The sequence below is a fragment of the Scleropages formosus genome, chromosome 19 (assembly GCF_900964775.1).
Source record: "Scleropages formosus chromosome 19, fSclFor1.1, whole genome shotgun sequence".
Classification (NCBI taxonomy): Eukaryota; Metazoa; Chordata; class Actinopteri; order Osteoglossiformes; family Osteoglossidae; genus Scleropages; species Scleropages formosus.
Window position 1 is genome coordinate 17,258,736 of NC_041824.1, and position 25,141 is coordinate 17,283,876.

Below are 25,141 nucleotides of genomic sequence, written 5' to 3' on the forward strand. Positions count from 1 at the left end.
TTGTCTTGGTGTATTAGGGAGAGAGAGGAGTACCTTTTTATTTAGAAAGTTCTTGTTTTGGGAGCATCAAGGTAGGATCTGGCAGGATCTGCGCCAATAACTGGAACTGAAATGCAAGTGTGGGTCGGTGTTTGTCGGAGTCAACGATAAGAGGGGAAGGATAACTTTATTCATCACATGGGATGTCTGTAGTTACTTAATAGTAAAAGCCAAAATAGCTATGAGGTCAAAATGATGTGTTTTTTTTTCTTTTTTTTACTCTTGAATGTTATACTTTTTATCATGGTTCTCACTGATATTATAATAGGTCAATGCTCAGAACTTCTATCAGCCGCCTAAAACTTGACTTGCTTTACGTCAATGACTGGGAGATCCTGCTCCAAAGAAAAACAGAAAACCTGAAATAACCATACTTTTTTTTGTTCTGTTTAATTTCATTTCATCTGAACATCTTCCTCAAAGGGCATGTCGACCAGGAAACGCTTGTGTAAGATATATATATATATTTTAAAATGTTTTACAGATACGAGGGCCTGAACGGAACCATCTTGTGTTCTGTTAATGTGTCAGAAGAGCGGCGTACCGGGAAGTAAATTTTGAGGAAGTATTTAAGCATATCAGGGTGCTGTTACATATGTCTTGGCAGGTTTTTTTTGTTTAGCCCCACACCACAAAAGTTCTTTGAGAGAAGTTGATGGTCATAATCAGTTTTTTCAATCAAGCAGCTCTTTGAACGCCTCACAAGCTCTTATCTGACGAGCGCATGACTGTTTCTCGTTGACGTGGCGACTTGGCCGAACGTTTTGCTTTTTGCTCTCTGCAGCAGTGTTGGAACTGACTATTGCTAATGTTCAAACCAAGACGGATGAAAAATCGCCAAAGCCAGGGCTGCTTACCTGGTCGACACCGAGTAATGTATTCACTGGCGACTCTCGGAACGCTTTCTAAAATGTCCCCACACATGGCCTTTTCTTAATCATCTCTTAATATTAGGGAACAGATAAATAAATGCCAGGATCATCACGTTTGTACAAACATAAAAAATAATGCAGCGCAGATCTCGGTCACTCAAAAAGAACCGTTTTCTGCTTCTCAAAAATCTCGTAATACTCGAATTCTATATTAGATTTGTTTTCCTATAAATTACACATTGCCAGTGTTGAGTTTGCTGCTAGAATATGTGGCCATTTTAGCTGAATTAGCTCCTGCATAAAGCAAAAGTTAGACTGAGTGAAACTGCGTGGAAGGCCTATATTTTGACTGGTCATTAACTGATTTCCTCCCAGTGTTTGTGGATTTTGCGGCTGTCCGGGTAGGCCGTGTTCAATTCGATGTGCGAGTCAGTTTGGGCGACTTCTTTTGGTACCGGTAGACCACGTAAAGCCCACAACCTACATAGCACAATGTTTGCTGCTGAAATTAAGTAATTACTAGATACTTTAGAGTGTATTGTAGTGAGATATTTTACTAATGCGAGAGAAATGTATAGCTTAGTCATTGCCATAATTAGCTTGCTATAATGCAATGGGCTTATTGCTGACAAAATGCAAGAACCTCATGGAAATTGCGTAATAGGATTATTCTGTATGTGGATGTTTTTATCACTCCAAATGCACATGGGGTGTCGAACTGTTACTTTGAAGAAGACTGGTGATTTTTGACCATGAAAGTACTGTGGACTGTGCTTTAGAATATGTTCTGGAGATGCTTTATATGAAATGAAACATGCTCAAAATTGACAATTTTGTTTTCTTCATTGTACCTGTATAATGAGTTTGAGGGAAATTTTACTCTTTGCCGGAAACCGATTATATAAATAAACTTCTTTGTACAATTTTAGTTGAGCCTGAGAAACGCTTTAGGTGATTTTTCTTTTTTCCAAAAACTAAATTTATATTATGAATAAGTTTCTGCAAGAAAAGTACAAAAGATTTAATGACCATGTATTTGTTGAGATATTTGTGATTAAAAAAAAATACTGTGATTACAACTATTCCAAACTTTATTTGAAAGTGTGTATACTTGAGAAATATATTAACTTGGGTTTTCACTTGATATAAAGCATTTCTCGGGCAACGAACAATATGGGTTTCTTGATGAAGTGTGGTGGATAAATTGTGTAAATTTTAAAAATAATGCCTTGATGCCTTTTTGTTTTCTTCCAACTGGGAGGCTGTAATGTTACAATGTACATATTATATTTATAAGGAAACTAAATAAACAACTATGTACTAGCTGGTGCTTCTTCATTTTACACCTTGCATTGCTAATCTGAATTTAAAACCACCTTATCATTTTAGCTGAAAAGATACTATTTATCAGGGCAGCAGGTGGCGTAGTGGTTAAAGCCACCACCTTGAACTCAAATCCCACCTCCTGCTGTAGCACCCCTGATTGAGGTACTTACCCTAAATTGCTCCAGTAAAGGTTACCCAGCTGTATAAATGGGTAAATTACAGTATGTGGCTTAACAGTGTAAATTGCTCTGGAGAGAAGAGTTAGCTCAATGAATAAATAACATCTTAAACTCAGAACTCACTTATAAGATGCTTAAAATTATATTCTGCATTTTGTGAATTTACTCCTGTTTAGCAATAGTGGTAACACATTCAACGTATCGTGGAGAAAACAATGTTTCTTTATAAACACAAGGTGAGGATTTGCTTTCTGTTCTAGAAAGTTCTCTGGTTGGAAGGATGCTGTGCTCACAAGGTTAAAAGACACAGAACACAGCCACTCCTGTAGCCCTCTCCACTGACTACTCTTTCTCCCACGCTCTTCGTCCCTCCAGCAGAGATAGAGGCACAGGCCTGCTCATCACTCCCTGGTGGGAATATCCTGTTCTCCCTCTGCATGACCTGTCCTCCTTTGAATCGCACGTTGTCCATCACTGCCTCAGTCACTCTTGTCGTGGTTGTTCTTTATCACCCTCCTGGCCCTCCCGGCTACTTCCTGGATGACCTAGACATCTTGTTGAGCTCTCTCCCAGGGAACAGTGCTTTGTTGATTGTCCTGGGTGAGTCCAACCTGCATGTCAAGAACATTCATGCAAGTGGCCTTCTGTCGCTCCTGCAGTCCTTTGACCGCTCCCTGTCCCAATCCCCAGCTACTCACAAAGTAGGCAATTGTCTTGACCTTGTCTTCTCCCGTAACTGTGGCTGTCCTGTCCTCTCTGTCACTCCGCTGCATATCTCTGATCATTTCTTCATTGCCTTTCAACTCTGCCTCACCACTAATTCCTCGCCTTTTTCTGCACCCATTCTCACCTTCCGACGTAACTTAAAATCTCTCTCGCCTTCCTGCCTTGCCCCTGCCACACTGCCCGCTCTCCCTCCTGCTGCGCAGTTCTCGGATCTATCAACAGACAATGCCACTAACATTTTCCTTACTTCCCTATCCTCCTCTCTTGACTCTCCCTGTCCACTATCTTCCAGACCAGCACGCCCCAGTGCCACCTCATGGCTAACTGATATGTTACGTCCTAATAGGACCAAACTCTGGGCTGCAGAGTGACGACGACGAAAATCCAAAACTCACAGACCTGGATGTCTACAAACAACTTTTAACTACTTTTCACTCTGCCGTCTCCTCAGTCCTCTCCTCCTTCTTCTCTCACTTCTGATGACTTTGCTTCCTCCTCGACCTGTCTGCAGCATTCGACGCTGTCAACCACCAAATTCTACTCTCTTAGTCAGCTTGGAATCAAAGGAATGGCACTAAGATGGTTTGAATCCTACCTATCTGACAGATCCTATCAAGTGGTCTGGCAGGGCTCCCGTTCTTCTCCTTTGCCTCTCTCAACTGGTGTCCCGCGGGGCTTGGTATTGGGCCCTCTGCTCTTCTCGATCTACAGCTCCTCCTTCAGCCTTGTCATCACCTCCCATGGATTCAAATACCACTGCTATGCTGATGATACCCAACTCTTCCCCTCCTTTCCACCTGGAGCATCAGACATTAACGCGCACATCGCTGCCTGCCTGTCGGACATCTCTGCACGGATGTCTGATCACCAACTCCAACCCAACCTCTCTAAAACAGAGATCCTACACCTTCCAACTGGCCTGTATTCCTGTCGTGATCTCTCGATCAAACTGGAAAACTCACTCATTTTGTCTACCTCCTCGACTAAGACCCTGGGAGTGATGATCGACTCAAGTCTACCTTTCTCTCAGTACATCGAAAGCACAACCCGGACCTGCAGATACATCCTGCATAACATCCGCAGCATCCGTCCTTACCTCACAAATGGCTCTGCCCAACTACTTGTCCAGGCCACGGTGACATCCTGTCTGGACTACTCTAACTCTCTCCTATCTGGCCTTCCCACTACTGCTATCAGACCTCTACGACCTCTACAGCTGATACAGAACGCTGGTGCACGAGTTGTTTTTGACTTGCCGAAGCGTTACCATGTATCTCCTGTACTTGTTTCTCTGCATGGGCTTCCTATAGGTGCCTTCTTATTGCCTACAAAAGCATCAGTAGAACTGCTCCCAGATATCTACAAGACTAGATCAACCGCTACACCCCAACCAGACCGCTACACTCTTCTACATCTGCCTGCTTGGTGGTCCCGTGCACAAGAGGTAAAGCATGGAGGCTCTCGGTTCTGACTCCATTGGGGTGGAACAACCTCCCCCTTTCACTCAGAACTGCTGAAACTCTGTCCACATTTAAAAAGGGTCGGAAAACTCACCTCTTCCAAACTCACTTTGCCCACGATCTCTTAAGTTCATGTAAGGTGTAAATGTTCATACACCATAACTTTAAGATCATTCCCGGATCAACCCCTTACACAGCTACTTGTAAAGTTAATATGTTCCTCCAAAAAAAAAAAAGCTACTAGGAAGGTGATCAGGAATCGTCGATATTCTGAGTTTTATGCAGCTACTCGTATGATGAACGTTGGTGTACATGGTAGAAACTAACTGTACTTCAGAGTCACACGTCTGCAGCTATGTCTCTCTCCTAATGTAATGAAAAAATAGTATTTTCTAGGAGATGTACGTCGCTTTGGAGAAAAGCATCTGCTAAATGAATAAATGTAAATGTAAAGTGAAACTGTAAGCGCACGCTTAAGACATGCTGAGTATGAAGTTCTGATTTTTATTTGTACAGTCTGTATGTGAGGGGATAGACTTGTCAAATGACTCTCAAATTCAGCACAAGTAATAATCGACCCTCCTTTACTGGTTTTATTCTGTGAAATGCTTTAATCACAAACATGATTATACAAGCTAAGGTTGGATGTAAATATGAGATCAAGCGAAAGATTAAAAAAAGAGCAAATTCTCAAATAGTGAATACTGAATATGAATATTTGTTCCAGTTGACACACAGGCAGTTTTATTATAACTTCTGGATAAATATGAAAGGAAAGCGTTGCACATAAAGGTGTATATGGTGAAGGGACCAACATGCCTGTGCTCTAACTGTAATACTTCAGATGTGTTAAAGATAAATTCTGTTAACTGTTAAAAGTTCCACACTTCATATGACACCTAATTATTTGTATTTTACTCAAAGTATACTATTAAACCAATGAATTTACTGCCTGACTTCTTTTGCAGACCTGCTGCTGCTCTCGTGGAATCATGCATTATTATTAACAACATAAATACCTATTTTTACTATAGCACAAATATCGATAGCCGCCATTACAAACTAGCCATAACACAAGAAGTTATTTTAAACGACTAAGTTAATTCGTAAAACGAAAGCCTGCAGGTGCCCAACAACAGCGCGCGCGGAAACGCCGGGGCACGTTAGCGTGCGCGTACCCGCAGCACAGCGACAAGATGGCGGTCGCCGCCGGATCAGGTAAAGCAGTTTCCGACGAATGAATGGGTTTTACTCCTGCGGCCACTGCGCTAAACCCCGTTCGGTTCAGTTCGTATGGAAGGTCAAGCGCGAGCAGTCGCGTGCGGACTCGCCTCTGACACACGCGTCACTGGGAACGGAGGCGAGCGCGTGCTTTGTGTTCCGCGGCGCTCGCTTCTCCTGTGACAGTCACAGTGTGATGATGAGCCGGGGACGCGCCGCTTTTCGGCTCGCTCCCGCGTCAACCGACCGGCTGACCGTATGGAAGCGTCGCCTTCTCACTCTGCTGTTTTTTTTTCCCCCCTTAATTTACCGGGAGCTGTTCTGTGTTCGATGTTCCGCTCGGCCACTGGCGCGCACGCCTCTGGAGTCGCTGTTCACGCGGACGGGCGCGCTCCCGACGCCACACGCAGTGCGGGTTCCTAGTCCAGAATCCGTATGATCTCGGATGACAGGCAACCCGTTTAGTTATTCTTCTGTGTATTAAATGAAATTACAAGTGCATTATGTGCACATTATGCGATACTAATATAATTATTAGTACGCGCGAGAGGGATCAGTTACGGTTACCTTTGGTTTTTTTTTTTCCATAATAAACTACATAAAATTTATGGAATGAAAAAATGTGCAAACTTCTTTATGCTACATCTTAATCGCATATTATGTGTCTTAATTTCTCCTGCTAAGTGTTAATTACATGTCCCGCTCGTCCTTTTTTCCCCCTTTCATCTTTTTTAACTTTAAGTTATTTGACACTTCTCCTCAAAGTGACTTACACAGTATTACAGTGATGTACACATTTGTACAGCTGGGTAATTTTTACTGTTTCAATTCAGGGTAAGTACTTCAATGTTACAGCAGGAGGTGTGCCATTTGAATCTGGGTGCAAGACGACAGCTCTAACTACTACGCCACCTGCTGCCCGGGATGAGCAGTAGTTTAATAGTTTAAACATAGTTAGTCAAACTGTATTAAGCTTGACCGAGTCATTCCAGACACCTTACAGTGATACATGGTGGACTTTCCAGTAAGTCTTTAACCGTTTCTGCAGCGAGGCATTCTTACGGTATCGATTCAGAGCGAGTACCTTGATCGAGGGTGCTGCAGAGGGACGGGGACGTGATCGCAGAACCTTCAGATTGTAAGAGAGCGCTTTGCATCCCATTGACGCTCAGAATCGTCGCGTTGTTTTTCCACATTGTTTTCGGTTGCGCGTCCCTGTAAGTATCACCCCGAAATTCTGAGGTTGTACCAATATCTTCTGCCGCTGTGACGCGACTCCCCCAACCGTGCCCCGTCTTTGTGCCACCTTGAATCAGCCTGCGGGTGGGAAATCGGTGCGAGGACAGACACCCATGCGCACAGGGTAGAGGAAGAAGCGGGCAGCATCGCTAGGAGCGTCGCTGGGTCTCGCTCATCACAAACAGCCTTTGTGTGTGCACTGGCCTGGCCCTTGGTGCCTGGGGGCCGCACGCCGTCCACGCGCCAGCCTCAAGCCTCTATTCCCGGCACAGGAGATGTCTTTGCTGTTGAAATAGTGGCAATTTTAGCTTCCAGCGCCTGTTCCCGTGAATTCCTCTAAAGCGCTAAAACCTCTCGATGGATCGCGTTTCCCTTTAGAAGCCCTTGGCAGGGCACCGGCCTTTCCCCTCCCGCACAGCTCGGTACCTCCCGGGCACCTGTGTTGTGCCGGAGCGTCGGTAACCTGACGTGGTCTGTTTGCATGGGCTCGGTAGAGTCTTGGGTGGGCCGGTTAAGGCATCCGCAGGCTTGCAAGCAGAAGGTCGAAGTCTCGAGTGAAGGCCCTGCTGTTGTACACGTGAGAAAGGGACTCACTCTGAACCGATGGGAAAATATTAGTTTGCTTTGTAAAATGAGTGTTAAAACAGAAGTTACTTGGGGTGAAAATGTTGCCGTGTGTCCGTTGCTAAGCGACGCGAGTGTGCGTTTCCTCGGGGACCCTCTTGTGTTTGTGCATCCGCAGGCGTGAAGGTTCCTCGCAACTTCCGGCTACTGGAAGAGCTGGAAGAGGGTCAGAAGGGCGTGGGGGACGGCACAGTGAGCTGGGGTCTGGAGGATGATGAGGACATGACCCTCACGCGCTGGAGGGGCATGATCATCGGCCCGCCCAGGGTGAGTGCTTTGTCGGGGGGGGGGCCTCGATGTCCCCCGTTACCTCTTTGGTTCTGGTGGGGCTCAGTGGTTCAGAGGGACGCTTTGGCACTTCCTTTTTACCCTGCTTTTCTTCCTGCCATTTGAGCAATAAAATGCTTTTAATTTCCCATTCATTATTTTACGACGACTCTGGCAAGTTTTGGACACGGTACGGAAACTTCGCATAGTTTAGACACCGAAGAATTTGTGCTTTGAACATTTGAAACTATGTCAGTTGACATGTCCTGATCGACAGCTGTGTGATAGTGAAAATTCCTGCAGTTGGCAGGAAAATAAACAATTCTAAAATAAATGTTTCCAGAATAAGCTGTGGACAGAATTGTTTAGAAAAATCATGTAATAGTATGAATATTTTAATATTACTTAGTTATTCCTCCTGGGGGAGGGAGGGGCACAGTGGCGCAGCGGGTTTGGCTAAGTCCTGCTCTCTGGCGGGTCTGGGGTTCGAGTCCCGCTTGGGGTGCCTTGCGATGGACTGGCATCCCGTCCAAGGTGTGTCCCCCTCTTCCTCCAGTCTTGTGCCCTGTGTTGCCGGGTTAGGCTCCAGTTCGCCGCGACCCCTGCTTGGGACAAGCAGTTGTAGAAATTGTGTGTGTGTGTGTGTGTGTGTGTGTGTGTGTGTGTGTGTGTGTGTGTGTGTATTCCTATCTCTTTGCTTTAAAAATCAAAACATTTTGCCTGTTCTAGTCCCAAATATTTATAAAGTACGCACAGGTGTCATGTAACAAGGTCTCATACACCGAAAAACCACTGCAATGGATTATGAAAATATATAAATTTTGTATAACAAACTTATCATTTAGTAAAGCTGCAATTTACCTGGATACATTTAACTTCCACACCACCAGCTATTTTATTCACTGCTTACTATGTCTTTCTCTCTGCAAAACACATGGACACTGTGCTACATTCATAACAAAAACCAACTTCTCTATATACTTTCTACATCCTATCAAAATGACACACTCAACCAATGCCAACCCTTTATTATGGTAAATATAATATCAGTTTGTGTACATCTGGGTATTTTTTTTACTCATTAGTAAGCAGTTATTTACAGTAAATGAATGAATGAAGGGAGGAAAATAACCCTGAAAGACAAAGTAGGGATATTTTTTGTTCTAAAAAGAATAAAATGGAGTTGTTATTGTCATGCATAAAAATATTTCATTTTGCTGTTTTAATTAATTTTAGGTGACACGTTCATCCAAAAACGGTTTTTTCCTCCCATAAGACATTATGGTAATTAAACCCCTTACTGCTGGAATTTGCCTAATGTGGTGATTTCACAGAAACGATGAACCCTTTTATGTGAGGAATGGGTGTACAGTGTATTAAATGTTTAATTTGTTTAAGTGTGACTTTAAAAAAGAAAAAAAAAAAGCATGCAGATGTATAGGATTGAACTGCTACTTTCTCTCCAGGAGGTGTATGGTGATGTAGCGAGTGTTTCTGCTGACTGTACAAACAGTTGTTTTCTCCCATGAGAAGTTTTTTTTTAGGTTCAGACTCGGCTCCAGGTGTCAGCGTTTGTGAAAAGCTTTATGTTTCAACATCCTTTGTGATTGCGGCTTAATGAAACGGATTGAGGTGCGAGCAGCCTCTGTCCAGCGTATTTAAACTGATGAAAGAGCCCGAGTGATGTAACTGCCGCTGACGTTTTGGCATCTGTACCCCGCTTGCAGACAATCTACGAGAACAGGATGTACAGCCTGAAGGTGGAATGTGGGCCCAGGTACCCAGAGACGCCTCCGTTTGTCCGATTTGTGACAAAGATCAACCTCAACGGCGTGCACAATTCCAATGGTGTGGTGAGTGTCGTCCTGATTGCGGGGCCTATGAATTACGCACTCCGCTTTCACAGGTTCAGAAATAAACCTTTTTTTGCGAGTACATCATTCAGGCTTTTAGGACATGGATATTGTGTACCAGTTCCCATACAAAAACATTTTAATGTGCATGTCTTTTAGAGAAGTGAATGCCTTTAGTATAGACTTGTAATACATTGCCTTCTTATGCATATTTGGCCATGTGCTTTTTTGCCTGATGGACAGAACTCAGTTGGTTGGATCAAAGACACAAAGTTAAGCATTCACTTTTAAATTATGAGAATCCTCATTTGGGAACATTTCTTCTCTCAGACATTTTAAACGAGCCCATTATTTTTTGATGGAAGCTATTTTTAAAAAAAGCAGAATCTTTTTCTGTCACAAGAACAGGTTTTTTTAAAACCTAAGGAAGAAGGAGGCATTTCCTTAAATTGATGAATTTCAGAGGTTAGCAAGGAACTTTACAATGGAAATGTGGATCACATGTAGGGCTTCAACAAACATTTCCCAAAAATATCTGTATGTTGATATTTTAAGTGGGTAAACCAAGTCTTTGTTAATTCTGTCCTGACAGGTCACCAAAAGCCTTCTGCAAACAATCAGATTAAATTAAAGATCAAATAAAAAAATAAATAGGTTATGTTGTAAATTGTAAGTGCAATAAATTGATTAAAAGAAGTAATATGATATATTTAAAAAATCTAATTTCTAGGAAAGTTTTACATAGCCACAGAATTGAACATAGTCAAATAAAGTTCATTTTAATGTTCTGCAACATTCCACCAGTATCAGTTTCTGGAATACTCTCTGACGGTGTATACAGTGTATTTCTTTGACTGAATAGATTATAGAGTACAGTTAATTACATCATAACTCAAACACCTTCAAATACATTATTAGAATAAGTTACAACACAAAAATATATATAAAATTGCCATATTTACATTGTCTGGTGCCTTCTTGATAAGGACTTTTTAAAATTATTGTTAAGGGGTTAGGGGGGCCATGATTCTGTTTTGTAGACTGTGTCATTGTCTTGCATCCAACCATGGATGAGTGACTTTCTAGATGCATGCATTTTGTGTCGCTGCTTGGCCTGGTCTCTAAGGGATCGGAGCAATGAAGAGGACTCTGACCAGGCGTGTTAGGTGTCCGAGACGCTGACACTGCACCCGTTCTCCGTCGGGGGGACACAGGCGGTCAGACATGGAGCCTCAGTGGTCTCCAGATCTGGGGTCACAGTGTCTCTGAAGACCCTTGTTGTTGTTGCAGTGATGAGAACAGCATGTGACTGTGGGGTTTCGGGGAGGGAGCGCTGGCGAGTCCAAGCACTCCTGACTCTGTGCCTCACCCCCCCCAGGTGGACACACGGGCGGTGTCAGCCCTGGCCAAGTGGCAGAACTCGTACAGCATCCGCGTGGTCCTGCAGGAGCTGCGGCGGCTCATGATGTGCAAGGAGAACATGAAGCTACCCCAGCCGCCCGAGGGCCAGGTCTACAGCAACTGAGGCTCCTTTGTGCTGCTTGGCCCCCTTCTCAGCCCCTTTCCTTTTCCATTCTGCTTCTTTTTCTCCTTTTTTGTTTCCTTCACTCATCCCTCCTTCATTGACCACCCAGCCACAGCCCACCCCCCTGCTCTGTTCCAAAGTACGTACACAGTACCCAGGAACACACAGCACACAGCCCTTTCCCCCTGTACCTCGACAGTTGAAGCGCAGCCCTTCGTGCGCCAAGCCCCCGCACCCTTCTGGAGCTTTCACTGGACGCAAGAGAAGATGAAGATGATGCCCAGACGTCAAGCCCAGTGCTTGCCACACCCAAGCCACCAGTCATTGAATACTGTGCATCGTACTAGTCTTTTTTATTATAATTTGTTACAAATGCAGATTGTACAAAGACATAAATCCTGTTGCGTGCACCACTGAGTGTGACATGGTGGAAGAAAATCTCATCAGCTGTTACAGGGTCCAACAGCAGAGCACCTTCAGCTCCGGTTTGTAGAGAATGCTGCCAATGTGTGCTCCAGAACGTTGGTTCAAAAAGAGGTTTTAGTCATAATCCAGTCCATCACTGAAACCGACCAGGAAACCAGCTTGGTCAGGTGATTAGGCACATTAGAGTAACTGGTTTATGATGTCTTAACTAGGATAGAAATAAAAAGTGCATCAGTGTAAACAGCCTTTGGAAGACATAACTTATGCTACCTTTGGTTCTAAGAGGACTGAGTTCTGTCACACACAGTCAGTACGGTAGTTCGGACAGTGGCTCTATGGGGAGCGGTAAATAAGTGCGATAGGGCTCCAGCAACAGGGATGGTCGCTACATGTGTCATGCTTCTGTGTCGGTGAGCTGATGTCCATATTCTGTGCCTTGGGCTCCTCTTTCTGTTGCAGTGTGAGAGAGATATTACTGGGCGAATGTTTTCCAGTCCCAGCAAATTTTTTTTTCTAATTAAATTTTGGTCCAGCAAATGTGGGTTTTTTTTCTTTTTTAAATTAAATTTTGGCCAATGTTGCCAGTGTGGGACATGACTCTGCTTGTACTCTGCAGAGTGAACCCATTAACCTCTCGGAACGTACCTTTAACCATCATTCCACTGCTTTGTGTTGCCCTGTCCTGCCTCCTGCACGTCCGCGTGTAAAAGAGCAGCTTTCTTTTGCGATTGTTGTATCAGCCATCCTAGCTAGTGTTTAAATGATTTCTTTCGGTATAAGAACTGTTGCAGTGAGTGTAGTGTATTGTCAGTTATTATTTTCTGTTACTCCTATGTATGCGAGAGTATGAGTTATGGGTAATGGTTAGTGGAGTGGCCCAACACAACTGCCGGAAATTAATATGTATTTGACTTTCTGGGACATGAACTGACTCCGGCGACCACGATATGCCGTGACTGGACTAAGGGGATTTGAGGAATGGCTGATTGTTTGAAAATGTAAAATTGTCTTTCATTTTGAACCATTTAATGATTAATTCATATTTAACTTTACAAGTTTTTCTGTAGTTTAAGGCACAACCACCAACCCAGACTGCTGGGTAGGCTGGCTAAACTTTTTTTTTTTTTTAAGTTTTGGAAGTGATTTGCTGCCTGCCTGTCTTGTGTTTATTCCAGTAAAGCCCTTGAGCTCCATTATGTAGCCGCTCACAGTGCGACTATGCGTAGAGTCGGGACCCCAACGAGCGCTGCGTTGAATTTGCCCGAAAGCGTCACCACTGCCGTTCCTTTCCTTTTTTTTTTTTTTTTTTGCAGTCCTGTGCTGCACTGGTGTGGAAAACGGTTAAGAGGCATTCTTCATGAGTTTGTGTGAGAGTGTGGGCCAAAGGGCACACGTGTTCTTTCAGCAGCTCTCCTGCAACAATGGCTTGAACCTCGACCCAGTGACTTTTGCCCGTTGATACAGGGGTGTGTTCTGTGCTGCTGCGCCACACATCGTAGCCCCACGCAAACCTCTGGTGAAGCGCAAAGAGAGCGAGCAGTCGTTGGAATCCCTGCTGCAGTGGCTTGAATAAGGCACGTTTAATTTTTGACCACAGGTGAACCGCCTGAAAGGTTTTTGCATTAGCGCCCTTAGGTGATGAAATTTAAAATTCTGTACAATTTCAATAACATACTGTGCTGAATGGTTTGGTTCCAGTAAACATCAGTACAAGTTGACTTTGCAGTGCATGTTTGTTGAACGACAGAAATTACCTACCCTTAGGGTTTTTAAATCAGGCGAAGGGCTGCGCCTGTACTTTTACATGCTTTTGCGTATCAGTCGTGCCAGGGGAGTTTTGATCAACAACCTTTGCAATATAAAAAGCTGGGTGTACATTGTGACACGTGCACCCCAAGTGAGTGAGTGAAGATCAGCAGCTGGATGTCTTTGCCCTTCCTGACCATCATGTGTACCCGTTAAGACAGCTTACCAATTGTCTGAGGCTTCTGGTACCGCGTATGAAAAAACCAGCAGTGGAATTTGAAACTGACCGTGGACGGTCATGACCAAGCAGGAGAGTTCCAGACGTGTAGTTAATTTACACAAGGAGCTGTTGATAAATAACCAACTTTATTCTCCTGTTGAACTTTCCAAACCTGTGATGACACCAAAGAACGGTCTTATTTGTCACCCCCCCCGGTTGTTTGAGCAGAGTTGTTCTCATTCTGTGTGGCTGTTGCTTTGTTCAAAATGATGTCAATTGGAAGTGCAGTTCCAGAGCGGTCCCTTTTCACACCCTCATCAGCTGTGGTAAAATAAGGTCACAGGTCAGTAATGCATTTACTTTTTTGTATTTCAACAGAGAACACTTCACTGCTGGTTACTTTAATGTAATAATGATGCCTTATCAGGATGAAATCAACTTTTTTTTCTTTTTTTTTTTTTTTTAATCTGAGCAAAATAAAAATGTGTGAGTTGAGCAGTAAGTTCCCAGATATTAGTTGGACAAACCCCGGTTCATTTGCATATTAAAGCATGCTAACTTTCAGCATGACTGTTGAGAAAATGTCGGGGTTTGCTATGGAAAAATGGAAAGCAAAATATTTCAACTATTTGTTTACAAGACGAAACAAGATAAAAGTCGCTGATGATAGCAGAGTTGTAAGCAAAAAGCAGTTGTGGGTTTTGCCTGTTAGGCCTGTGTGTGGTTCTTGACTTGACCTGTTTCAGTAAAATATGTATAAATGGGTAAATAATAATGCTCTAAGTAGTGTAAGCTTCTGTGGACAAAAATGTCTGCTCAGCGGTTTAATTATGTATATAGCCTGGAATATTATGGGGTCTAATTCCAATATGCTGAAGTTCATTAGTATTTATGAAAGCTCATTTAATCATGGACGGTGAAATTAGCATACCAGCCGTGCACCTCATTCAAATCAACAATAAAATACAATGCTTCTTGATCTTGTCTGTTGGAAAATGTATGTTTCTTTACGTGCCATGTTCTTTAACGATAAGTAACAAATTGTTCTGTTCTGTTCCAACACAAATGTTCCTGGTCTTTTCTCTTTAACCTTAAAAACCTTTAACAGTGGTAATGTCCAAGGGCTCTCGGGAAGTCCAGAGACCCTCGTAACACTTCCTTTTGTACTGCCTCTCTCTCTCTCTCTCTCTCTCTCACTCACACAATTAGATTTATTTACCAGACTCTTACAGTTGCATGTTCCCGTCATTCCTTCACTGCTGTTTGCCTTTAAGTGACGAATGAGATTTAAGAGCCGTAGAGTAGTAAAGGAGAGTTAAGCGCCCATGCTCTATACACACATGGCACATGTGACATTACCGAAGGACAAGCTGTCCGGCCTCCTGTGCTGCTGCGTGTTCTCTTCGCTGGGGCTGGACTCTGGACGACTCGCGTGGGAGCGCCTTCTCTTCCCCTCTACGCGCGTGGGGAGAGACAGCAGTAGTGTCTTAACTTGCATGGACAATCATGTCCACGGTATGCTGATGAGAACAAGAGGAGGTGGGACGACTTGGGACTGTAACTACACAACAGTGAGGATTGCGGGGTTTCAAAATGCAGAACAGCTCTACCTCGGTGGGAAGGCTGAACCCGTGGCAGTGATTTATGCAGGACTGTGAGAACAAGACGTTTTGGATCCAGCATTTTGAAACACACAGGTGAGGCTACTTCCTTGTGGCTTCTGCCATGGAAGCAAAGAGGAGAATGGGTCATCTGCTGTGTCTGCACTGTCTTTCATTCCTAGATCCTTGTGGATACTGGTTTTGTTCCAGTGTTGCTCAGGTTATGATTAGATTTTTTTTTGATTTTGAAGTTGTTTGAACTGATAAACAGATAAGTTTGTTTTGCTGATGTTTTTTTACATATGCTTATCAAACCAATGTTAATTTTGTCAATTTTTTTTCTAGTTTTTCAAAACCTTGTACCTGTTCATACATTAAACAATTACATCTTTATTTTGTAATTAAATGTAGTTAATCCTGAGCCGTTAGGGGCTTGCTTGTCTTAAAAATCCAGAGGAGATGTCAAAAGCCACCCTGCTGACACATAATTTCATGTGTGGTTTGCCATGAAAAGATTAATTAAATGTTAGATGCAAGTCACAAACAAATAAATACAGTCCTAAATATGTACTTAATTATTTCTTGGTATTTTGCTATTGGTTCCTTGTATCCTGAAAGAAGAAACCACTTTAAGACTGGTCATTATATATACACCAGATGACTACATATTTAAAATATACTAATTTGAAGCATCACTGCAAATAAGAAGACTAATGTCATCTATTTTCCACAGTGTATTTGTAGTTAATTGCAATGCTTCACTACTTTAGCCTTTTTTTTATGAAATACAGAACTGTATTTAAGATGTGTACGGCTATTGTGCGCCTTTGGCTTGGGCGCTAAGGAGGACACTTAGTCATAAACTCCTAAGGGTATCTTGGTGCAAAGCGAGTTGCAGGATGTTGAAATTAAACAGTTATAAAATAGAAATACAAGTTTGATTTATTACTGAAAAAAGGTTGGAGTTCATACAGATATACAGTATTTTCACAATGATGGGTGCATGAGAACATGGGAGAGTGCCAACCATTCTGCTGAGTAGTAGTAACAAGTTACATTTACAGCACTCTTACTTCTAATTAAATCCATTTCTTGAGAAATTGTACATACTTTCATTTACTCTGGAGTACATAAACACTACATTTTTCAAAATTTTCTTGACGCTTCTGGTTTTGTCGCATAGTGTTTTAACTTGCCTCAAAACTAATCGAGCCACTATTACTGCAGGCCATTAGCTAGACCTCCTTACAGTCAGCTGATTCCTTCCAATTTCATTGGCCGTTGTTGGCTGTCAGTCAATTCTCCCCTGCTGAGAGGCCAATCGGAGCTGACCAATCAGTTTAATGTTGAGTTTTGTACTGCCTTCACTGACAACCAGGTTCATTCAGAGACAAGTGAATTCCCGGGGAAATATCTTTGAATATGTGAAATGATATCACTAAGTTTTCCAATACTGCGAGGGCTGGATTTTCTAAAAATTAAGGTGTAAAAAGTATATACTCCCTGTATGATTGGTCTAAGGTATTTTAGTTTGCTTATAACTGCTACTAGAGAATTGCGAGTGAGCATTTGTTGTACAACTACTCAAAGTTTGGAAGTTTGGCGGCATGGTAGCACAGTGAGTGGCACTGCTGTCTCACAGGGCCTGTGTGGGGTGAGAGGACATGGGTTCAATCCCTGCTCAGTCTATGTGGAGTTTGCATGTTCTCCCAGTGTCTGTGTGGGTTTCCTCTGGGTGCTCTGGTTTCCTCTCATAGTCCAAAGACATGCTGCTCAGGTTCCCCCATAGTGTGTGGGTGATACAGAGAGAGTGTGTTCCACTGATGTAAGGATGAATGACCCATAGTAAGTAGTGTATAGTGTAAGTCACCGCAGTGAATAAGGTGTGTGGGCTGATAACACTACACAGAGTTCATTGGAAGTTGCTTTGGAGAAAAGTGTCTGATAAGTAAATAAATGTAAGTAAGTTAATTTTCTATTGATTAATATACGAATTGCATGTGCCTGGTAAACTGGAGCGTGTGACAGTCGGCAGTGGCTGCACACAGGTAATGTGTTTTTGGAGGATAACTTTTGCGCTGGAGAATTTTGTTTCCCTTCACTAAAACGGCCGTACCCAGGGTAGTGCTGCGGAAGAAAAAAATCCTCTACGATGATATTATAACGGAGTATTGACTCTGTGAACTTATTTGTTATTTATTATAATTTAATGTCAAAATTAACTTGCGTACTATGAACACGTTTCCCTAATGTGATAGAAGACTGGTTAATTTTTCCTCTGCTTTGTTCCTGCTTCTCCTTATGGCACATCCGTCTGGAACCAGCAGTCTGGTTATTTGTGGGTTGTCAAACAAAGTATGATACAAGTAAAAGTATCCTGGTATTGATCCTATCTCTACAGGGTGCCCTGGCTTCATGCCCCCTACACTTCACACATGTGTTTTCCGTCTCTGTACGCGAACTCTCAATCCAGCCTTGAAAACAACTTGTTGCAGGAGGTTGTTGCTCTTGGGTTGTGTAGCTAGCTTGCTAACCGCTCACTCGTTAGGTAGAAAGCTCTACTAGCGTTAGAACCCGAACTTCAATGTCGGTATTAGCGCCGTAATATGACCGAAATGCGATGTTTCGCTAACGACGATAAAATAGCTACGTAGCTTGTATTGAAGGCAACGCCTGAGGAAAACAGGGTTGGAGAATTTGACAAACCCTATAGGTGTGTTAATCGTTAGTGTTTTTTTTTTATCTGAGCCTTTTTATTCCAGTCAATTTTTGGATGAGTTATTTTACTTTTTTTTTTTTTTTAATTAATCCAACATCATTTACTCAAGTATTGTTTTACTACTCTACCCACTTCTGCTGCGGACACAGCATAAGTGCTCTTGCAGTTGACCTACTTGTGCTTGTGAAACACACACACACACACACACACACACACACACACACACACACACACACACACACACACACACACACACACACACACACTTTCTGAACCGCTTGTCCCATCCGGGGTCGCGGGGAACCGGAGCCTACCCGGCAGCAAGGGCGTAAGGCCGGAGGGGGAGGGGACACACCCAGGGCGGGACGCCAGTCCGTCACAAGGCACCCCAAGCGGGACTCGAACCCCAGACCCACTGGAAAGCAGGACCCGGTCCAACCCACTGCGCCACCATGCCCCCACTTGTGAAACACCTGCTTCTTATTTAACTTTGAGCCATTTTAAGATGCCATGTTTTCGTAAATTCTTTTCTTAATGCTTAAATGTCGATCCCCCGATCTCGCAGTCGGGTAATAAACACGCGTTTATTAATTTTTAATAACGGAAATCCCTGTACGCATCTACTCGTCTACTGTACACCGGTTCATACGGCGGATTGCGACAAATGGACTGTTCTCTAGACTCATGTGTCTTATCCAAATCTCCCTCCTTCTGCTGAAATACACTCTTTGTATTGTTCTCTGAGATGTTTGTCGCTTTGGAGACAAGTATCTGCTAAATGAATAAATGTAAATGTAAATATTTATTGTGCTATTAGCTCAGCTATAGAATGCACCCATGTGACGGCGACTCCTTTTCCCCACGCTGTTGCACCCGTGTTTAAAGGTCAAAGTATGCATTGCGTAAGATGTTTTCAGTTAGCATAACTGAATTGAATAGTGATTTTCAGTCAACAGTGTGAAAGCAGGTGTGAACATGCAGGAAGGACACAGGTAACAAAGTGAACTTAAACGGATATGAAATTAAAAAAAAAAAAAAAAAGACACAAAGGGCGCTTTCACCTGGTTGGCCATACACTCTGCGTAGTCTGACACAGATGCCCTTTTGCTACTGGAATGTGGTACCAGTCAAAAGTTTGAGCACAGCTAGGCAACCCTTGTGTGAGACAAACAGCACGCAGGAGTGAAAGCACAGCAACCGTAGTCGCTGCTTCTCGTTGTCACAGTGATGCATCACAGATATGTCTTGAATGCTGGTGGTAAATGTAGCAATAAAATAAAAGCATATTGTCCTTGTAGGGAAGCTGTGTGCAGACTGGAACAGAGGTGGGGACACAGGTGAGACTTTTGAGTCCAGCTCCTTTGACCCACCATGGCTCTGCTGGTCCACTTGCTGTCCTGTTCCTTTGGACTGGGCTCCTGGGTGGCTGTCAATGGCCTGTGGGTGGAGCTGCCACTCATCGTAAACCAGCTGCCCGAGGGTTGGGACCTGCCCTCCTACCTCACGGTCATCATCCAGCTGGCCAACCTGGGCCCCCTGCTTGCCACACTCATGCAGAAGCTCTGCCCCGGCCGGCTGAAGGAGCGTGCTGTCATCTACACCATCCTGGTCACAGGGGTGGTGGCCTGCTTCCTACTGGCTGCCTTCTGGGCTGAGACCACGGTGGTGGGAGGTGCTCTGCACAGCACTGCCTTCCTTATCATCACCTTCTTCCTATCCCTTGTGGACTGCACGTCGTCCGTAACCTTCCTGCCTTTCATGATGCAGCTGCCACCCAAGTACATTACGACATACTTCATTGGTGAGGGTCTCAGTGGCTTTGTGCCTGGCCTGGTAGCGCTGGGGCAGGGAGTGGGTGTTACCAAATGTGCCAATGTCACCCAGCCCTCTGACAATGAAACCCACATGGAGACCCAATACTTGCCTCCCCACTTCTCCCCAGAGGTTTTCTTCTTCTTCCTGGCTGTCATGATGGTGGTCAGCCTGACCGCCTTCACCCTTCTCACCAGGGTACCACGCACATTTCAGTTGTCCACGGAGGACCTCGCGTGCGATCCGGTGGCCTCGGTCTCCTCCGGCTTGGACAACCTTGCCACTGAGCACCCCGAGAAGCACAAATCTCATTCTGAGTGGACTCGATCCAGGTCACTCCTGGCTAAGCCCAGATACTCCGGGTACCAGTTTGGCTTCATTTACTTCCTGGTGGTGTGGGTGAACGGGCTCACCAATGGCCTGCTGCCTTCAGTGCAGACATACTCCTGCATGCCCTACGGAGATGTTGCATACCACCTCTCCGCTGCCCTCTCCTCCATGGCCAACCCTGTGGCTTGTGTTATCGCCATGTTTCTCCCCAAAAGGTGAGGGACACACGCCCACACACAGTTAATATATATGTGTCACATTCATTCACCACATTTAATGTGATGTTTTGTTAGGGTTGGAGATGCACAGCTGGGAATCACAGCACACCGCTTCTCCTGCGGTAGCCTCACTTTGTCTATTTTTGTACTATGCTCCAGATCACTGGTGTCCCTGGGGCTGCTGTGCCTGGGAGGGACCGCCTTCGGTGCCTACAACATGGCCATGGCCGCCCTGAGCCCCTGCCCCCTGCTCCAGGGCACTGTTGCAGGCCAGACCCTCATCGTGAGTGCACCCGTCTGCCCAGCTTCACATGCAGCGCACCTTCAGCGTGGAACTGTGTCTACGAACTTCTACAACACCCTATAAATTTGTTTATATATTTAAATTTGCTTTTGAAAGTGTGGGTGCATAGGCTCAGCAGGCCTACTGCCCCAAACACAGACGTATTCCAGCATGGCCCATGAGACTATATATATAATATACACACACACACACACACACACACACACACACACACACACACACACACATTTTCTGAACCGCTTGTCCCATACGGGGCCACGGAGAACCGGAGCCTAACCCGGCAACACAGGGCGCAGGGCCGGAGGAGGAGGGGACACACCCAGGACGGGACGCCAGTCCTTTGTAAGGCACCCCAAGTGGGACTCGAACCCCAGACCCACCGGGGAGCAGGACTGTGGTCCAACCCACTGCGCCACCGCACCCCCGCTTAAAAAAAATATTTTTCCATAATTAGCATTCCATATATTTTATGCATTTTTTTCATATTTTTACATATTATCTTGCTCCTTGTTCACCGCCTGCAGCGAAGACACATTGTACACTTTTCTCCAGACAGTGACGATGAATCGCAATTCACTGAATTTAGCTTTATTTAATGATTTTGTGATGACTGAGTTTTTGTGCACATGGAAACTTGCACTGCTCTTCCGGATACAGGTACTGTCGTGGGTCTTCTTCGTTGGTGCTCTCTCCTACGTGAAGGTCATGGTCGGAGTCATCCTGCGGGACGAGGGCCACAGCGCCCTCGTGTGGTGCGGAGCAGCGGTGCAGCTGGGCTCCATGGCCGGGGCGCTCACCATGTTCCCGCTGGTCAACGTGTATCAGCTCTTCCAGGCTGGCGACACCTGCAGCACCAGGTGCCCGTTGTGAGGCAGCATGGCACGGTGGTCACGGCTCGATCCTTGAGCCAAGTCCTTGACGTGGCTTTGCCTCCATGCAGCCGCGTGCAAATGGGTCACGTGGCACGCAGCGGGTCCGAATGACACAGCTGCCCTGAAGTGACAGCAGGGGGCGTAGTGGTTATTGCGGTCACCTTACTTCAGGAAGGTTTCTGCTCTGAATCCCACTCCCGCTCTAGTACCTGGATTGAAGATACTTACCCGGGACTGCTGCAGTAAGAATACCCTGCTATATAAAGGGGTGAATCACCTAAGTTACCTTGAACCAAAGTGTAGGCAAAACAAAGGTTAACAATGCAGGTTAATAATAAAAGGGTCTCATAAGTTGGGTACTGTGTCTGAATATGACTCATATACCGCAAAAGGTTAAATTACTGTTTTTTCCCCACACGAAATTATTCTTGGATGACCTTTATCATCGGAGTGTTGTATCTGATTTGATCCCTTTTTTTATTTGCGGCAACAAATGATGAGAGTAGAAATGTACCAGTAGAGGGCGGGCAAAGCCCAGGGAAAAAGCTTTTGTCACTTGTACGGGGCATAAAGAAATAAACTGGACTGCAGCTCACTGGCTTCAGAAATTAATTTACTGCACAAAACATGTCATTGAGATGTTCTGTCTGCTGGCATAACTATTTTCAGACATTTGTATGAGCATATATATGTGGCTTGGGCAGAAGTGACGTAGAGATTAAAGACCAAATAAAATATTGTGCTGCATAAATGCACAAATAATCATAAATAACTTGTGCAAACGGGGGGCGTGGTGGTGTGGTGTGGTTCAGCCAGTGCCTGCTTTCTGGTGGGTCTAGGGTTCGAGTCCCACTTGGGATGCCTTGTGATGGACTGGCGTCCCATCCTGATTGTGCCCCCCCCCCCCAGTCTTACACCCTGTGTTGCCGGGTTATGCTCAGGTTCGCCACGACTGTTGACGATGGATGGATGGATGGAACTTGTGCAAACCTAACACTGTGAGCCAGCTTGGACAAAGGAGGCATCTAAAAAAATATTAGTACACACAATTTCAGATGAAAAATGTGTACTGCTTTGAGGCGGAATGACCAAAACAGTCCAGTGTAGCTGCATATTCAGAATTTTGAAGGTTTCAAGTCAAACATCTTGGTGGTAAACAAAATGTGTGTATGTGTGTGTGTGTTACAGAGAGAGAATTAGTAGGTAGTGGAGAAAAGGACACCATTTAACACTCACCCACACTGGCTGTTATATTCAGAAAATATGTTGAAAAGATCATTTCTCTGCTGCATATATTTTAAAAGCTGAAATAAACAGTTAGAGGCATGAAAAGCATTTTTTTCAGTTTCCTGCTATAATAAATAATGAACCCAGTTTTTTTTTTTCCTTAAATTTAATTAATTCAAGCAAAGTACAAGAACATCAACACAGAACAATCAAAGTGAATGGGGGGGGTGTAATAAATAAACAAATATAAAACAAGCTAGGAGCCACTCCAAGGAAATCTTGAAGAAATTACACTCATGCAGTCAGTGCGCCATCGCAGCTGCTCGCTCTGTCATTGACGCGTCCCGTGTCCCTTCGGGGTCGGCGGAGGCGAGCGTGCGGCGCGGTCACCGCGGTGACGTGCATATGGCCACGCCTCCTGGAGACCCAGAGCCGTGCCAGACTTCCGCTGGGAAACAGAGAGGGGTCCCCAGTACGCAGCTGTCGCCCACTTGTCCGCTTCCCCTCAACCTGGGTTGCGGAAGAGGGCGGCGTATGGGGAGGAAGGAGGTTGGGCTGCTTGGATCGCGGGTTCAAGGTGGAGCTCGGGGTCACTGAGGGACGAAAAAGAACCGCCACGCAGGCTCTGGCTGGGCATCGCAGGAGGAGGAGGAAGAGGATGCTTTCTGCTGCAGGATGTGTCCTTCCAGGGTACGGCTTCTGCAGAGCAGCGGGGGCCTCGCGAAGCCTGTCCGCCGCCACCGGGGCCGGGGCTGCTGGGAAATCGCCCCCCCTCAATCCGTGAGCGGTGCGTTTGTTATCGGCTGCACAAAATCAGGAGTCCTCACACATTTCCCCCAAACGGTGGCCTCATCGGCCCCTGAAGTGCACATTATAGTCCACATGGGCACCAAATGGACATTGGGGCTCCACTGAGCCATCCAGCTCCTGGACTGACAGATCACAGGAAAGACTTGATATACGTATTTAGTGAAATATCCAAGATTACTCCTCTTTATAAATCAACCAGTCTGCTATTTTGACTTTTGTGCTCATTAAACTTAGACATGACCGACACTTCCCTGTAAATACCACACACATTTTCAGAACCACTTGTCCCATACGGGGTCACGGGGGAACCGGAGCCTACCCGGCAACACAGGGCGTAAGGCCGGAGGGAGAGGGGACACACCCAGGACAGGACGCCAGTCTGTCGCAAGGCACCCCAAGCGGGACTTGAACCCCAGACCCACCGGAGAGCAGGACTGTGGTCCAACCCACTGCGCCACCGCGCCACCTGTCCTGTAAATACTAGTACTATTTAAACAGTGTTTACTGTGTTTTCTTCACACCTCGGTACTTTACACTAACTCTGTTGTAGAACGTGGTCCTGTTATAAGTGTTAACTACACTTTTCTAAAGAGGGATCCATGTTTTGAAGAAACAGCCCCTTAGCAGAGCAGGGATGTATAATCAGAAGAACTCTGGGTACAGGTACAGGTACGGGTACGGGTACAGGTACGGGTACAGGTACAAGTTGTTTCTTCTGGTGCATCTGTTCGAGAGGAAGGACCTTAGGAGGACGACAGGAGTCTCCCCCTCGCCATTTGAACCTGCGGCTTTCAGCCTCCAGTCGTCCACGTCCAGCTCCTTCCTGTCTGCTGCATTCCTGGATTTTGTTTGTTTTTAAATTATTTGTATTACATTTTATTTTTTTACCGGGGCACCTGCAGCACTGGGCCACAGTGACATATTGAGAGAAGGGCAACAACCCATAATAATATTTAAAATAGCTGCAAGTATAAATGAAGGAGAGAAAACTAGAGTGTTTCTCAGAAGTGACCAGCTGCCACTGTCCAAGTCTGCTGTCCTGAACGGGTCCGTAGCCCATGAGCCGTCATTCAGATCCTATTCTAATTTTATCTGACAGCAGAAAATTCGTCAGTAGGATCCTCCATATATGAAAAGTTGTACGAGTACAGCACACAACTGCATAATACTGCAAACATATAAATACGTAAATAAGAAAGATGTCAATGGAATAATGAACAGATTGATTTTACGTTCACTGTAATATTTCTGTATATATCACAATCCTCCAAGCTATAAATGTATTAACATCCCAAGTGACTCCCGTTTTTATAGAACAAGGAGACACTGGTCATTTCAGACGCAAGCAGTGTATAATATCAGGTGATTGCTACTGGAAACGGACATTTAATTGCGCAAACGGAGAGCGTCGCGAGGCTGACGCGGTTGCGGTTCGGAGTTTCGGCCACGAGACAACAAACAGACCAAGTAGCACGGATGAGTGCAGCAATCCTTGGATATCGTCCCGAATTTCTGAAATTATTCA

At 44.8% G+C, this 25,141-nt stretch overlaps 2 protein-coding genes and 1 pseudogene across 2 annotated transcripts; all 3 read left to right on the top strand.

Moving 5' to 3' along the window:
• The first annotated feature begins 1,663 nt into the window (after positions 1–1,663).
• On the top strand, positions 1,664–4,699 carry LOC114909180 (uncharacterized; annotated as a pseudogene).
• Positions 4,700–5,082: 383 nt separating this feature from the next.
• Positions 5,083–15,457, top strand: LOC108939130 (ubiquitin-conjugating enzyme E2 variant 1). The gene is made up of 5 exons (XM_029246483.1): positions 5,083–5,089; positions 5,728–5,820; positions 7,805–7,953; positions 9,681–9,806; positions 11,185–15,457. The coding sequence occupies exons 1-5, from the start codon at positions 5,083–5,085 to the stop codon at positions 11,329–11,331; spliced, it is 522 nt and encodes a 173-aa protein (XP_029102316.1). The 3' UTR covers positions 11,332–15,457.
• Positions 15,458–19,414: 3,957 nt separating this feature from the next.
• Positions 19,415–21,577, top strand: slc52a3-1 (solute carrier family 52 member 3-1). Its single transcript, XM_018760375.1, has 3 exons — positions 19,415–20,400; positions 20,563–20,686; positions 21,365–21,577. The coding sequence occupies exons 1-3, from the start codon at positions 19,415–19,417 to the stop codon at positions 21,575–21,577; spliced, it is 1,323 nt and encodes a 440-aa protein (XP_018615891.1).
• Positions 21,578–25,141: the final 3,564 nt, after the last annotated feature.